The following is a 16,831-nucleotide window of genomic DNA, read 5'->3' on the forward strand; positions in this document are numbered from 1 at the left end:
TGGGAGGCTGCATGGCATAGTGTTAAGGTATTGGGCTCTGGAATCAGACACATCACCTTTTACCTGTGTAACCTGAGGAAAGTTAATTTCTTTCAATTTCTGATTATTAATTTGCAGAAGCAGATAGTAAGAGTAGCTATCTCAGAGCATTGCTAAGAGATGAATGAGGTAAGGTGCAGAGAGGGATTAAAACAGTGTCTGGCCCATATTAAGTGTTCAATAAATATCAGCATTTGTAACATTTTGGAGACAGACGGGGTCTTAGAGATGTGCTAGTCTGACCCCTTTGTTTCAAATGTAAGGGAATGACCCTGAGAGTTTAAGTGTCTTGCCCAAGGCCACAGAGCTAATTTCATTGGTTAAAATATACTGTGAAAAAAGAGCTAGAGACCAAACCCAGAGCCTTACACCTAAGAGGTCAAAGATGCAGAAGCAGCCTGATTTCTCTTTCTCACAGGGAGAGGGGGGCCATAACAAGTACTGTAAATGGAAGGAGCCTCTCCATGAATGCATGAGTTGAGTTTGTTTTGAGTCTTTGAAGTTACATAGCTGTCCTGCACAAAGTTTAACAGATGCTAATAGTAGAATGTAATGGGATTTGGAATTAGAAGAAATGAGTTCATATCCAGCACTACGACTTCTTAACTGTTCACCATGCTATCACATTTAACTTCCTGAGTCCCCACCATTTTCTTTTAAAATGAGATGATCAATTTTACACAGAGAGAGCTGTGGATATGGAAACTGTAAATGCTAAGGCTTTTGAAATATTACTTGTTTCATTATCTAGAGGACTGGGAAAGCACCATGGAGAAGTCTTTCTCCGGAGAGAAAAATGGACATAGGAACAATGGATATGTTCCACTGAGAGTGTTCTGCAGATGGTCAGCCTAGCTTCTCACTCATATCTGTGCCCTTGTATTTGAACCACAGCAGGAAGCAACTCAGCTCCAAGTGGATTCACTCTGAGGGACTTGGCTGATTGATAAACTTGAATATAAAGACTATATTTTGTCTTGACAATCTTCTCTAAGGGCAACCATCTCTATTCTAATTACTCTTCAGGAGTACATATAGTCTATCAAAATTATTATAGATTTGGAAACTGCTCAAAACATAGTCATCAGAATATTTTCGTTTTTTTAATTAAAACTTGGACTGTTCTATGGTTTTCATTTCTCAGAATAAAATCCTCTTTTGAAGCTGCTCTGTTCATTGTTGAATCTATTTTTAGCCATTTTATTTATTTATTTATTTACTTATTTATTTATTTAGATTTTATTTATTTATTCATGAAAGACACACACACACACACAGAGGCAGAGACACAGGCAAAGGGAGAAGTAGGCTTCATGCAGGGAGCCCTGTGTGGGACTGGATTCCTGGACTCTAGGATCATGCCCTGGGCTGAAGGCAGGCGCTAAACTACACTGAGCCACCCAGTGATCTCCTTTTTAGCCATTTTAGAGAAGAGTTATGATATTATGAGAGTGGTCTACACGTAGTGGTACTACACGTGGCTTCCCTTTTTGCATCTAGTAATAATTTGTTATTCATAATTTTATTTTTGAATTGATAATACATTCACATGGGTTGAAAATAAAAACAGCATAACAATGTGAATGTAACACTTAAAAATGTATTGAACTATACACTGGATTGTACATGCTAAAAATGGTTAAGATGATAAACTTTATGTTATGTGTAACTTACTCCAATTTTGAAAAATTAAAACAATATAAGGAAATCAAAACAATAAAATTCCTGCCCTCAGCTTCTTCAAACTTAGCTGTTCTGTAACATGCAGTTTCTTAACCTATCAGTCTGCCATGAATTAATGTCATAGCACTTCACATATAATGTGAGAATCTTTCAAAAGTATAACTCCAAGTACCCTCTTCCATATTTTGTGGTTCTGAGGTCGTATATTGTGCTGGCTACAGTTTTATAAAGCCTACAATGTATTGTTATAGTTTCTGGGTTTTTTGTTGTTGTTGTTGTTGTTGTTATAGTCTCTGTTTTAAACAAGCAATTGTCGTTTTGATAAATTTTAAAAAGAAAAAAAATGACCCTTTTTAAGTAACCCATATAGTCACCATTTCTAGTCTTCTTCCTTCCTGTAAGTCTGAATTTTTATCTATCATCATTTCCCTTGTAGCTCAGGTCTTTAGGAGAAATTCTCTCAGGATTCAATTATGTGAAAATGTGTTCATTTCACCTTAAGTTATGAAGTACATTTTCACTAGATATAAAATTCTAGGGCAATAGATTTTCCTTTTAGTACTTTAAATATGTCATTTCATTGTCTTATGGCCCTAATTTTTTTCTGATGAGAAGTCAACTATCATTCTTACTGTTATTTTCCTGAGTATAAAGTGTCTTTCTTCACCTTTGGCTGCTTTAAATTGTTTTTATCTTTGGTGTTTAACAGATTGGCCATGATGTGCCTCAGTGTGGTTTTCCTTATACATGTTCTGTTTGGGGACTGTTGAGTTTCCTGGATCTGTAGAATATTCTTTTTGACCAAATTTGCAATATTTCCAGCTAATATATCTTCAAAAAATTTCTGTTCTATTCTTTTTTCTTCCTGGATAATGTTGATATGATACAATATGATTATATTTTATTCTACCCACATACACTAAATGGATATGTCAGTAGATCACAAAGATCAGTGAGATTCTGTTCAATTTTTCTCTTTGTCCTGAGTGCTACAGCTTGATTTTTATGGACTTGTCTTCAAGCTTACTGATTTTTTCTTCTTTTGTGTCCACAGTACTGTTAATCTTCTCAAATGAATTTTTTCATTGTTTTTTTTTCCAATTCTAGAATTTCCATTTTCTTCTTTTTTTAAGTTTCTGTATCTCTCCTCAAGTTTCCCATCTCTTCATTTACTATATCCAATGTGTTCTGTTGACTTTCAACATATTCATCATGGTTATTTTAAAGTCCTGTCTATTAATTTCTTTTTTTTTTAATATTTTATTTATTTAAGAGAGAGAAAGAGAGAGAGAAGCAGGCTCCATGCAGGGAGCCTGACGTGGGACTTGATTTCAGATCTCCAGGATCATGCCCTGGGCTGAAGGTGGTGCTAAACCACTGCGCCACCAGGGTTACCCCTGTCTATTAATTTCAAATCTCAGTCATTTGTGACTCATTTTATTTCTTGATATTTTTCTTAACTACATATCACATTTTCGACTTCTTTGCATGTTTATGGATGAGCATGTGGTAGTAAATTAGAGACTCTGGAATCTGTTAGATTCTTCTGAAGAGTTTTAAAATTTTTCTTTTCTTTCTTTCAGAGAGAGAAAGAAAGCAAGAGAGAGCATGTGCATGCAGATGAGTGGGGGAGGGGACAGAGGGAAAGAGGGAAGCAGATTCCCTGTTGACAAGGGAGATGACACAAGACTTGATCTCAGGACCCTGAGATCATGACCTGAGCCAAAGGCCGATAGATGCTCAACTGACTGAGTCAACCAGGACCGCCATGAATTTTGAAATTTTTCTAATACATAGTTTGGTTCACCTTGAATTTGAGGCGGCTTGGTTTTACTTTTGAGTAGGATTTGTCTATTTCAGTTTTACTTTTAATCCACAGTATATCCCTTAATTCTGAAATCCAATCTTTATTCCTAAAGCATGGCTCTTCCAATGTTTTAATGAATATCTCCAGATATTTACCACACTCCTCTAACCTGACAAGACTCACACTCCAAACTCTATACCTTTGGTGAGCATTAGCATAAAACTCTGCTCTGCTTTTCAGCCTTCTAGCTTTTATTTGTCCCTCTCTGGCTCCCTCAATTTTTAGCCACTCTGGCAATCCCATACTCAGTCTTCTGAATTCTCAGATCCAGAAGGTAGCTGGCTTTCAGTTCCAGCTATTCTATCTGTACGGGAGAAGGAAGTGCCTTAAGAGGAAAGGCTGTATACATATGAATCATTCCTACTTTGATTTCCTTCTTTTAAGGATTGTAACACCTCTGGTTTCTGCCGATTTTAATGTGAATCAAGTCCTTCAATAGCTTGTTTCCTTTGTTGTTTTGTTTGTCGCCTTCTTTGGAGTTCATACCTGTTACCTTCTGGAGAGTTAGTCTAATAGAAGCCACATAGCCATTCAAAGAACTCAGAACTAAACTTTTACCTTTGACTTAAGTAACACATATTTTTGTCACTTAACATTTATGCTTATATCTTGCTTAAGAGGATATTTTCCATGTGGAAGTTTTTCATTGTATGTATTCAAATTTATCAATTTTTTGTTTATGGCTTCTGAATTTTGAGTCTTAATTAGAAGGGCCTTTCCTACTTCAAGACTATACTGGAATTTATCTATCATTTCCTACTACATACTTAATATTTTACATCAAATTTCTTGATCATTGTGGAGTTTACACTGAAAAAAATTTTGTGATATGGATCCAGTTTTATTTTTCTACATCATTTTACCCAAATAGCGTTGTCACACACTATTTATCAAGAAATTTGTATTTTCCCCCCTTAATTTGTATTTTACCTCTATCATATACTTTCTGGATGTATTGTGGCCTATTTTTAGATAGTCGCTTATTCATGTACCAGTACTGCAATTTTTTAGTTATAGAGGCATTACAGTGTTCTTATATCTGATAGGCTTAGTCCTCCCACATAGCTATTTTCTTAGTCTTTATATGGCCAGCCTTGATTATTTATTTGCCATTGAAGCTGTACAATAAACTTGTTAAAAGAGAAACTAGAGGCACTTTTAATAAAATCATGTAAAATTTACAAAATAACTTAGTGGGAAAAATGACATCTTTATTATGCTGAATCTTCCTATTAAAAAAATCTAAGTTTTTCCTCTTTTCAGGTTTCAATATGAGTTCTTATATAATGCTTTAAAGTTTTGTTTATATGCAATTTTTTGTTGTTTATTTCTATTGTTGCTATTCTCATTAGTCATTTCTCATAGACTAGTAACCTTTCCATTTATATTTTTAAATTTCAGCTAACAGCTATGAAATAAGAATCAGTAAAAGTTTACAGAATATTCAAGATGACTTCAACAATGCCATTTTAGTGAATACATCAAAGCTAAATCCTCAGCAAGCTGGCACCAAGGAGGTATTTACATTCTCACCAAAGCTTTTCACAAATGGACCTGACCACCAACCTGATGGAGAGACACAAGAAAGCCACAGAATTTATGTGGCAATACGAGCAATAGATAAGAACTCCTTAAAGTCTGTTATATCTAACATTGCCCAAGCATCTCTGTTTATTTCCCCAAATTCTGCTCCTATTCTTACCAGAGACCATCTTATACTGAAAGGAGTTTTGACAGCAATGGGTTCAATAGGAATCATTTGCCTCACTATAGTTGTAACACATTGTACTTTAAACAGGAAAAAAAAAAGCAGACAAGAAAGAGAATGGAACAAAATTAATATGAGCAAATGTATAGGGTACCTTCCTTCTTAGATATAAGACACATGGCCTTTGTGCTTTAGAAAAACATACCAATAAAGTCAAATTAACATCAGAACTATTAAATATGCTTTGAGTTTTTGTATAATACAGATCAGATTTTTACATAGTAAACAGACAAAAAATCTGTTATAACGCTCATTTTTGGAAGGAAATTGGGAGAAACTTTTGAGCTTTGGCTATGCACAAAATAATAAAAATTTTTCTTTAAGGTAATGTCTTTAAAAGCAAAGGCAAGGGCAAGGTTGAACCAAAGAGTCAAGAAAGGCTTGTTTTATTGTGGAGGAAAAATAGCCCCAGGTAGAGGAAAGGAGGTTGGTATAACTGTCTATATGAAGTACTTGTTTAGTTACTTTGATTAATTTTTATTTCCCCTTATCTTTTCAGAATAGGTTGCTTGTTTATGATTAAAGATCAAGCTGCATTTTATATATGAAGCCCCTCTTGTAATGTTCTTCACCTCTTGCCATTTGGTTAACTATACTACAGATCAAATCCCATTGCTAGTGCTCAAAGAGATCTTTGTTCACTTTGAGAGTTAACGTTGAAATGTAGGTATATTACCCTAGTCCCCTGATATTAGTTTTGTAACAGAGGTGTATTGAATTTATTGCATATGAATTTGTATTGCCTTGGGTATTATTCAATAAAAATGGTTAAAATTCTCATAAGGCTTTAAGTAAAGAATGAAAGACATAGTTGTGAGCTTATTTTAATACATATACAGGCTATATAGTTTTATTTCAAACAAAGAAGAAGCCATGGTGGACCATGGGGGAGGGAGAAACTGACCTTTGTTAATGATTAACTGATTCTATCTTTTGTTTAAAGAAGATTCTAGGAATCCTTTCTCCATCAAAGTTTATTTACCTATGGGAGCCAGAATTGTGGGGTTGGTGAATAGAGGGTGAAGCATAGGTCAAAAGGAAATAAAAATCATCTTTCATCTAATTTTACTATCCTTATTTTTTTAAGATTATTGAGCAATAGAATAATTTGCCTTGTATATTAAAGAACTTTAAACCTTATTGGATAAATACAAATAATAAGGTGGAACAGATATATTTTAAAACCAGGACCTAAAAATGAAAATTAGATTAAGTTCTGGAGAAGCAGGAAGGGAATTGTGGGAAGCTGGAACAAGAGGAAAGAGAAAGAAGCATAGAACCTGTGTCAGAGATTCAGGAGAGTGCTGGGGAGTAAAATGACCAGCAAATCTCTGTACCAAGGCTGCCTCTTTGCAACTTAGACTATGTCCAAGGTCTGACCAGTTATATTCTAAGTCTCACAGTGCCTAAATGTATGCAGATGCAGACTTTAAGTCCCTAGGCAGCTCAGTCCCTCCTCCCTCTCTTGCCATTATGCCTGCTAGCCTGGGATTTGCTTCTCTGTAGCTTCAACGAGCTGATACTATACAATACTGAAGTGGGATGTGGTGAGTCTTAAGTCTTTAAATGTTTCCCTCATTTTATAGATAGGAGTATTAAAGGGTTAAGGGAGTAACCCAAAGCACTGTGCTAGTTAAGAGCAGAGGTATTTAGGTATAGAGCCAGGTTCTCATACTACTCCTTCACTCCTGTCTATTTAGGAAGGTGTGGGAAGATAGTGGGGATTATTCCTAGAAATGTTTAACTCTTTCAAAATCAGCAGAATGGTTCTAGCTTTAAGAAACTGAGTTCATTTGTTTTTCTATCTTGTGTGTATAGGAATGAATAAATGGACTTAAATCCAGAAATTGGTGAATTGAAAGAGGCAAAACTAATACAGATTAAAGATGCTAAAGTGGGGATCCCTGGGTGGCGCAGCGGTTTGGCGCCTGCCATTGGCCCGGGGTGTGATCCTGGAGACCCGGGATCGAATCCCACGTCGGGCTCCCGGTGCATGGAGCCTGCTTCTCTCTCTGCCTGTGTCTCTGCCTCTCTCTCTCTCTCTCTCTCTGTAACTATCATAAACAAATAAAAAAAATTAAAAAAAAATAAAGATGCTAAAGTGAGAAACTGAAATATATTATAGCAGGGTAGAAAGGATGAGCTCATAAAGTGGATAAAGCAGAAAAATGTTCAGTGGTTGTGAGGGAATGAAGCATTAGACAATAAGAAAGATGTAATAAACAGGGGAAAATATTGATTTAGAGATCCTAGCAATCATCAATATAACAGAGACACTGAAAAGGGAGGTGACATTGATCCTGACCAAATGGTAGAAAATAAAATAGACAAGAGTTGGGCCAAAGAGAATAAAGAACTATGAAACATTGGTTACTGGTGAACTACCACATGAATAGTGACATCATTAAAGATTTGATCTGAGATTGTAAGAGGAGGAAAAATGTGAGCCAGATACCAATTATCTGGGAGAATAAAGAGAAGTCTAGGGAATGAAGGTGACATAAGCAGGTATTATTATTATCTTCCAATACCAGGATGGTTGTTGTTATGCAATAAATAGAAATTTGTTTTAAAAACTGAGGGGAATATCCCCTCTATTTTTTGCCCTATTCTTTTAGGGCTAGCAAAAGAAGGTTAAATCTCAATGGGAGTGAGAGAGAAGTAAGAGATAGACAAATTTTAGGGGATGATGGGGCACTTGGGTGGCTCAGTCAGTTAAGTGTCTGCCTTCAGCTCCGGTCATGATCTCAAGGTCCTGGGATCAAGCCCTGCCTCAGGCTCCCTGCTCTATGGCCCTCTCACTCTGCCTGCCACTCTTCCTGCTTGTGTACTCCCCCTCCCCTCAAGTAAATAAATAAAATCTTCAAAAAGAAAAAGAAAAAAATTTAGGGATTGAGTTAATATAGCTTATGCACTAAGCAGATTGCTGATGTGTGCACTGTTCACTGCCCCAAAAATACATTTACATTTGCATGTTAGTACCAGAAAGTCTGTCAAAAAGTTATTTTATTTGCTTTAGGTTTTGTCTTCCGCTACAATATAATGATTCTTAGAAGTATTTATCCCTAAAAATATCATTCATTTAAAACTTAATGTGACAAATCCAATTGCACTAATGGCAGAGTTGCTCATATCAAACTAATCCTCTTGCATATTCTTAAAAAAATACATCCCTTTGAAGGTACTAGCTACCAGCAAAATTAGGTGAAACCGGTAGAAACCCTTGAAAAAAAGGAAGCAATCCAGGTGAGATCCACATTTAACTAGCTTTTCCCTCTGAAGGGATTCCCAATTTGATCACAGCATCTGGATAGAGCTTAAGCAGAAAGCAGCAGACTTACTGGATTGACAAGCCAGAGGTAAGAGCTCTGGGTTGCCAAAGCGTTTAGAAATTGAGGGAGGAGGGCAGCCCCAGTGGCGCAGTGGTTTAGTGCTGCCTGCAGCCCAGGGCATGATTTTGGAGACCCTGGATGAGTCCCGCATAGGGTTCTCTGCATGGAGCCTGCTTCTCTCTCTGCCCTCCCCCCTCTCTGAATAAATAAATAAAATCTTTAAAAAAAAAAGAAATTGAGGGAGGAAATCCCAAAAAGGGAGAAATCACAAAAGGCAATTCTTCAATCTGTATCCTCACAATACTTAAGTGAGTCCTAAACTGCAAAGGACTCTAATAGAAAACAAGAGCTTGGAGGTGAAAAGAGCTAACCAGAGATTTCAGCAACTGCCCAGTTCTGGGGAGAAAATGTTTAAAGTTCAACCCCACTCAAGTTAGAAAGCCCTGGTAAGAACCTTGTGTTTTCATTGAAGCTCCAGAAGGGTCCTATTAGGGGTAAGAACCACATCCTCAGACTAAGAGTTATGCCGTAGAACAAGAGCGAAACAAATAGATCTGCTCTGACAAAGCCTAAAACCAAGTCTCCACAGAATCAAGATGATTCACAATAATTAAACTACTGCTAGAACATAACTCAGAAAAAGAAAACATATAGAGTCTCTACAACACATCATGCAGTATCTAAGAAAAAACTGACATGCCAACAAGCAGGAAATGGGTCCCATAATTAATAAGAATAAAAATCTGTCAACAGAAGATGCAAAATTGATCCAGATTTGCAATTAGCAGACAGCCGACAATAAGTATTACAAATATGATAAAGAAATTATGGGAAAAGATAGGTGTAAGTAACAAATAGAGAAGACATTTCAGGAAAGATGCCAAAATTCTTTAAAAATAAGCAAATGATGGGATCCCTGGGTGGCGCAGCGGTTTGGCGCCTGCCTTTGGCCCAGGGCGTGATCCTGGAGACCCAGGATCGAATCCCACGTCGGGCTCCCAGGGCATGGAGCCTGCTTCTCCATCTGCCTGTGTCTCTGCCTCTCTCTGTCTCTCTCTCTGTCTCTCTGTGACTATCGTAAATAAATAAAAATTAAAAAATTAAAAAAATTAAAAATAAGCAAATGAAAATACTAAAATAGAAAAATAACAATGGATGAAAGAAGATTTTTGTAATGTATTAACAACAGACTGGTATGACAGTAGGAAGGATCAGATGACTTGAAAATAGGAAAATAGAAATCATGCAACTGAAGCATTTCATTTTTTAAAAATGAAAAAGTCAAAATGACCTGTGGAACATTATCAAGTAGTTTGGCATACATATAAATGCATCCCACAGATAGAGGAGGAAAAATGGAGCACAAAAATATTCAAAGAAATATTTGTTGAAATTTTTCCAAATTTGACTTAAGCTATCAACCCATGGACCTAAGATGCTCCATAAATCTAACACAGGATCTATGCAAAGAAAATAAGACCTCAGTATATCATAGGAATTGGAACTAGTTACTCATCAGAAACAACTGAGGCCAGAAGACAATGAAATAACATCTTTGATTACTGAAAGGAAAATATGGCAAAGCAGAATGCTATATTGAGCAAAAATTCCTTTCAAAATGAAGCAGACAAATAAGAGCTGAAATCATGTTCACCAGCAAGAAATACCAAATTTCTTTACTCTAAAGGAAAAATGATGTCTGGTGAAAATACAGAGCTACAGTATGGAATGAAGATCACTGGCAATGATAACTAGGTAAATGTAATATATTGTTGGTTTTCTTTACTTTTAATTCCTTTAAAAGACAATTAACTGTTTAAAGTAAAAGTAAAAACAATGTATTATTTTATTAATAACAGAATTAAGACATGACAGCTAGAACAGAATAGACAGGTGACTATTACTGCAGGTAATAGTATGGACTCATATGGTTGAAAGGTACTTAAATTGCACTTCAAGTTGTATATTAAAGTAGACTGGGATAAATTAAAGATGCATATTATAACCCCCTTGCCACTCATTAATAATAAAGATATACCTAAAATGCTAATAAATGGAAAAAAATGAAACACTAAAATTAACCAATTAACACAAAACAAGTTAAGTAGAATAAAGGAATAAAGAACAGAGGAAAATAACAGAAAGCAAATAGAAAGACAGTAGATTAAAGCCAGCTAAATTAATAATTATATTAAAAATAAATGGACCAATTGCTTCTCTCAGTCTTTTGGCTAAGATCAAGTGTAAATATAAATGGACTAAACACTTGAAAAGCAGAGATTTTCAGACTTGATTAAAAAAAAAAAGCAAGATTAAACTATATGGAATTTACAACAGGTTCATTTTAAATATAAAGACATAGAAGTTGAAAATGAAACAAAGATATGGTATATTATGCAAATTCTAAGCATAATATAGCCAGTGTTAGTATATTACTATAAGACAAAATTGGCCTTGAGAAAGGAGAGAAAAAGAGTGTAATTTTATAATGATAAAAAATAAATTCACTAAGAAGATATAGCAATCCTACATGTGCATGTGCCTATTAACAGAGCTTCAAAATACCATAAATACAAACTGGCAAAACTAAAGGGAGAATTCATGATGAATCATAGATATGAAAATGAATTAAGATACAAACTTCTAGAAAAAAATATGTTTTCACAACTATAGTACAGAAATATTTCTTAGAACAGAGAAAATCCTAAACATAGAAGAAAAAATAAGTTGGATTGCATCAAAACTAAGTATCTGGGGATCCCTGGGTGGCTCAGAGGTTTAGCGCCTGCCTTCGGCTCAGGTCGTGATCCTGGAGACCCAGAATTGAATCCCACATCAGGTTCCCTGCATAGAGCCTGCTTCTCCCTCTGCCTGTGTCTCTGCCTCTCTCTCTCTCTCTCTCTCTCTCTCTCGATGTCTCTCATGAATAAATAAGTAAAATCTTAAAAACAACAACAACAAAAACTATCTGTGCTCATGAAAGGACACTATTAATAATGAAAAGGCAATCTACAAAGTGGAAGAAATATTCACAACACATATATCTGACAAAGAAGTCATAACTAGAATATGTAAAAATGTTATAAATCAGTAATAAGGTAAAAAAAAAACAATAAAAATGGGCAAAATATTTAAACAGACACTTGACAAAAAGGACATATAAATGACCAATAAACCCATACATAGAAAGGGTATCAAGACTATCAATCATCAACACATGAAAATAATAAGTATCATGAAATACCTCTTCATTCCCACCAGAATAGTCAGTATTCTGACAAATAATATTGTCAGTATAAAGACTGACAATAAGAAATGTCAACAAGGATGTGGAGCAATTGGAAGTCTCCTACATTGGTGAGTGTGCAACCACTTTGAAATACTGCTTGGCAGTTTCTTAAAAGTTATGTATATATCTAACCTTTGACCCAGAAATTCTGCTTCAAAAGAGATGAGAAGATATCCACCAAAAGACTTCCTCAAGAATTTTTATAGCCATTTTATTCATAATAAACCCAAACAGGAAACAATCAAGTTTTTATTAATAGAATGGATACAACAAATGTTGCTATTTGTATGACTTCACAAGGTAATACCATTCAGGGACAAAAAGAAACAAACAACTGGCACATGCAACAATTAACATGAGTCTCAGAAGGATTACCTTGAGCTAAAGAAGGTCGACTCAAAGGAACACATAACTGTATGATTGTACTTATAAATTCAAGGACAATAATATTCTCTGGACACAGAAATCAATCGCTTGATTGATCTCAGCAGAAGTGTTGGAGTTGGCTGTAAAGGGCACAAGGAGGCTTTCTGGAACAATGAAAATTTATATATATATTGATTGGGGTGGTGGTTTACATGGCTGAATACATTTGTCAGCATTCATTTATCTGTGTACATTTGATCTATAAATTTTACCTCAAAAGAAAAAAAATTTACCTCAAAAGAAACAATATAAATGAATTTATTATATCCTTACCTTTATAGCAATGGTTCTCAACCAGAGGTGATTTTGCTTTTCCAGGGGACATTTGGAAATAACTGTGGACATTTTTTATTTCATAGGCAAGTTAGTTCTTTAGTGAGTAAAGGCCAGGGATGCTGCTAAACATCCTACAATGCAGAGGACAGCCCCTACAACAAAGAATGACTCAATCAAAAATGTCAATAGTTCCAAGACTGAGAAACCTTGTCTATAGAGAAGAAGTGAAAGGAGTCATTTGTAAGGATATTTGATACATTAATATAATAAAAAGTGGCCTTAGTGAGGGGGCAATGGGACACAAAACCGTGAAGCAGATTTAAGTGAAGTTGAGAGACAAGAATGAAGTAAAAAAATATTTTTTTTAAGATTTTATTTATTTATTCACAATAGAGAGAGAGAGAGGCAGAGACACAGGCAGAGGGAGAAGCAGGCTCCATGCAGGGAGCCCGATGCGGACTCGATCCCCAGTCTCCAGGAGCGCACCCCGGACCAAAGGCAGGCACCAAACTACTGCACCACCCAGGGATCCCCTGAAAAATATTTTAAATAAAATAAAGATGATCCATGTTAGAGGATCCAAATTCAAAAATTTGGCAGAAAATATAACTGATGAAAAAATTAAAAAGGTGAATGAATATAAAGTTGAGGGATGATGCATTACATATTAAGATCTGTGTGATGATTTATGAGTGTAAAATATAGGGAAATGAGGAATAGAAGCAGAGGTAAAGTCAGATAAGAGGTGGGCTCTGATGAAATGAGAATCTGGTTCATTGTGTATCTAAGGATGTAGAAAAAGCACAGATCGGGAACAGAGATGAAATAACATGGAAGTTAAGGATACTGATTATAAGAGTACATGATGATAGAAAGAGAAGCACTCAAGGATACAGAAACATATCCTCATATCCAATCCATGGAGGTAATTAGGGCCTGACTCCAAAGCTCAAAGGGAATGCCTCCCTCCATAAATCCCTCTTGCACTTAGAATATCTCTTATCAGCAAGATGCTTCTGGGTTGGGTGGAGAGTGACCCAGATGGTGGACAATTTTACTCCCCACTCCTTATCTACAGGCTAAGAGCCTTATCAAAAAAGCTGCTTCCTGAGAACAGTTGCCTCAAGGGCACCAGAAGGAGGAAGATAACCAGCACAGTGGCCAATTGCTTTCTACTTCCCTGGCTTTGTGGGGCAGAAGCAGTATAACTTAACAAATATTCAAAAGGAACTTTTCTAAAATTGACATAATCTCACTTCACTCTAATGAAGGAAAGAAGAAGCAAGATCATGAAGAAGATAAAAGGAAAAAAAAACATAGTGGAATAGAAAATTAATGAAAAAAAATTAGAAATTTAGGGTAGAGAAGACAAGACTCATGTCAATATGTTGAGATTTCAAAATAATGGACTTTATTTAGTCCAAAATTTTAATTTTTATGTGTAAATTTGTTTCAATTACAAAAGTAATACACACTATTATAAAAATACAGATGGTTAAGTAGGATATGATAAAAGAAATAGATGTGACATAAATAAATTTACTTATTTATTCCTTTATTAAAAGACATTTGAGTAATTTGGTTTCTTGCTATTATAAAGTAGGCTTTAAGGGACAAATTATATTACCCTTATACATATAATCTCATGCGCTTATGTGAGTTTATCTGTAGGGAAAAGTCCTAGGAGTGGAATTGCTATGTTAAAAGATATAGTGCCTGGGTGCTCAGTTGGTTAAGCATCTGCCTTCAGCTCAGGTCATGATCCCAAGGTCCTGAGATGGAGCCCCACATCAGGGCTTCCTGCCAAGTGGGGAGTCTATTTTTCCCTCTCCTTTTGCCCCTCCCCCTGCTTGTGCTCTCCCTCTCTCAAATAAATAAATACAATCTTACAAAAAATATACACACACATAAATTTTGATGAACATTTCCCTTCAAATCATTTGTTCCAATTTTTCTACCATCGATAAGGTATGAATGTGTTTCTTAATGGCCATAACTAAAAGAGGTAATGAACTGGGAGGTGGAGGCAGGAGTCATATTGTACTACATGACAAACAGCTTAAAATTGACTTTTAAATATCCATGTCCCTAAAATATTCCCTGGTCATTCTTGATACCATCTAATATAAAGCCCCAGCTTTCGCCAACTTGTTGGTTTCTCCCCATCTCTCCCCACAAAGCTAAGATTTGGGTAGGTGAAAGAGAAGGGGAAGTATATTATTTGTTTGTTAAGTAATTTTTTTTTTTGCTTATTAAATTTTTGTTTTGGGTTTTTTTTGTTTGTTAAATAGATTTTATGTGTCATGCATTGTGCTAGCTGCACTGTACTTATTTTGCTTTATTTTTTCAATATTCAAATAACAGTATACCACAGCTAATGTCATAGAAAGTAGATGTTATGCAAGAAATAGTATTAGAGAAAATTTACATACTATAGAAAAGATATTTTATAATGACAATGATGTAAATCTGAAATTTGTATTCACCAAATAACATAGTTTCAAATACGTAAAGCAAAGTTGACAGAACTAAAAAAAGAGAGAGAGAGAGATAAAGAAGAAAAAAAAGAAACACATTTATAATCATACTCAGAGATCTTAACACACCTCCATCACTAGCTGAAAGAACAAATGGACATGAAATTGATATGAATAAAGAAGATCTGAACACCATGATTAACCAACTTAGCCTAACATATTTAGACCACTAGACCTAACAACTACAGAATGATCATTTTTCCCAAATGCACATGAAAGATTTTATCAAAAGAGACCATAATCTGATTCAAAAAGCAAGGCTCAACAAGTTTCAAAGTATTTAAATTTTAGAGTATGTTTTCTGACTATAGTAAAATTAAACTAGAAATGTATAACTTAAAGTATCCCCAAATGTCTAGGAAATCAAGCAACACAACACACTTCTAGATGGCTCATATGTTAAAAAAAGAAAAAGAAAAAGAACTCAAAAGTTAGAAAATACTTGGGACTGAATGATAATTAAAGTGTGACACATCAAAAATTTCTTACATAGTGAAGCTAAAGCAATTGTCAGAAGGAATTTTAAGAAAGAAATAATATCTGTTTGAGGCAAACTGTTCCAGAGAGCAGAAAAATGAGGAAATTCTTTCCAACTCATTTTTGAGGCAGATAGCCTTGATACCTGGCAAGGACATTACAATAAAGGAAAAGTACACACCAATCTTTCTCAGGAACACAGATGCAAAAATCCTAAACAAAATATTAGCAAATTGAAAAGGATACTATATCATGATCAAATAGAATTTATGCAGAAATGTAAAGTTGATTTAACATTGAAAAATCAGTGTAAATCACCACATACCAGAACAAAGAAGTCACACAATCATCTCAATAGATGCATAAGAAGCATGTGATAAAATTCAACACTTATACATAACTTAGAAAAGTCAGATCAAATTAGGAATAGAAGTAGAGGGGGATCCCTGGATAGCTCAGCGGTTTAGTGCCTGCCTTCAGCCCAGGGTGTGGTCCTGGAGTCCGGGATCGAGTCCCACATCAGGCTCCCTGCATGGAGCCTGCTTCTCCCTCTGCCTGTGTCTCTGCCTCTCTGCCTCTCTCTCTCTCTCTGTGTCTCTCATGAATAAATAAATAAAATCTTAAAAAAAAAAGGAATAGAAGTAGACTTTCTTTGATAAAAGTATCTACAAAATATCTCTAGATAATACTTACGGGTGAAATATAGAATGCTTTCCCACTCAGAACTGGGAAAAAGAAAAAAGATATCCATTCTCTCCACCTGTATTCAACATTATACTGGAAATTATAGCAAGTATAATAAGTGAAAGAAACAAAATAAAGGAAGAAGTAAACAGGTGGCATTCACAGATGGCATAATTATAGACATACAAAATCCAAAAGAATCTAGAAACTACTAAAAATAATAGGAATTTAGCAAGCTCACTGAATATAAGGTCAATACATAAAAACCTATTATATTTCTATATACCAACATTGAACAATTAGGAAATGAAAATTTATAAAAATATCATTTATAATAGCACCCCCCAAAAAAAAAACCCTAGAAGTAAATCTAATGAAAGACCTCCACCCTGAAAATGGTAAGACATGGTTGAGATCAATTAAATAAAATCTAAAATGAGATATGTCATGTCC

At 35.1% G+C, this 16,831-nt stretch overlaps 1 protein-coding gene across 1 annotated transcript in view; it reads left to right on the forward strand.

The window, feature by feature from the left end:
• CLCA2 (chloride channel accessory 2) overlaps nucleotides 1-5,527 on the forward strand; it is a 38,887-nt gene extending 33,360 nt beyond the window's left edge. The window contains 2 exon segments of the mRNA XM_055340427.1: nucleotides 4,991-5,388; nucleotides 5,390-5,527. Of these exon segments, the coding sequence (XP_055196402.1) occupies nucleotides 4,991-5,388; nucleotides 5,390-5,434 (443 nt within the window). The 3' untranslated portion in view covers nucleotides 5,435-5,527.
• Nucleotides 5,528-16,831: the final 11,304 nt, after the last annotated feature.

This window comes from Nyctereutes procyonoides, unplaced genomic scaffold (assembly GCF_905146905.1).
Source record: "Nyctereutes procyonoides isolate TBG_1078 unplaced genomic scaffold, NYPRO_anot_genome, whole genome shotgun sequence".
NCBI lineage: Eukaryota > Metazoa > Chordata > Mammalia > Carnivora > Canidae > Nyctereutes > Nyctereutes procyonoides.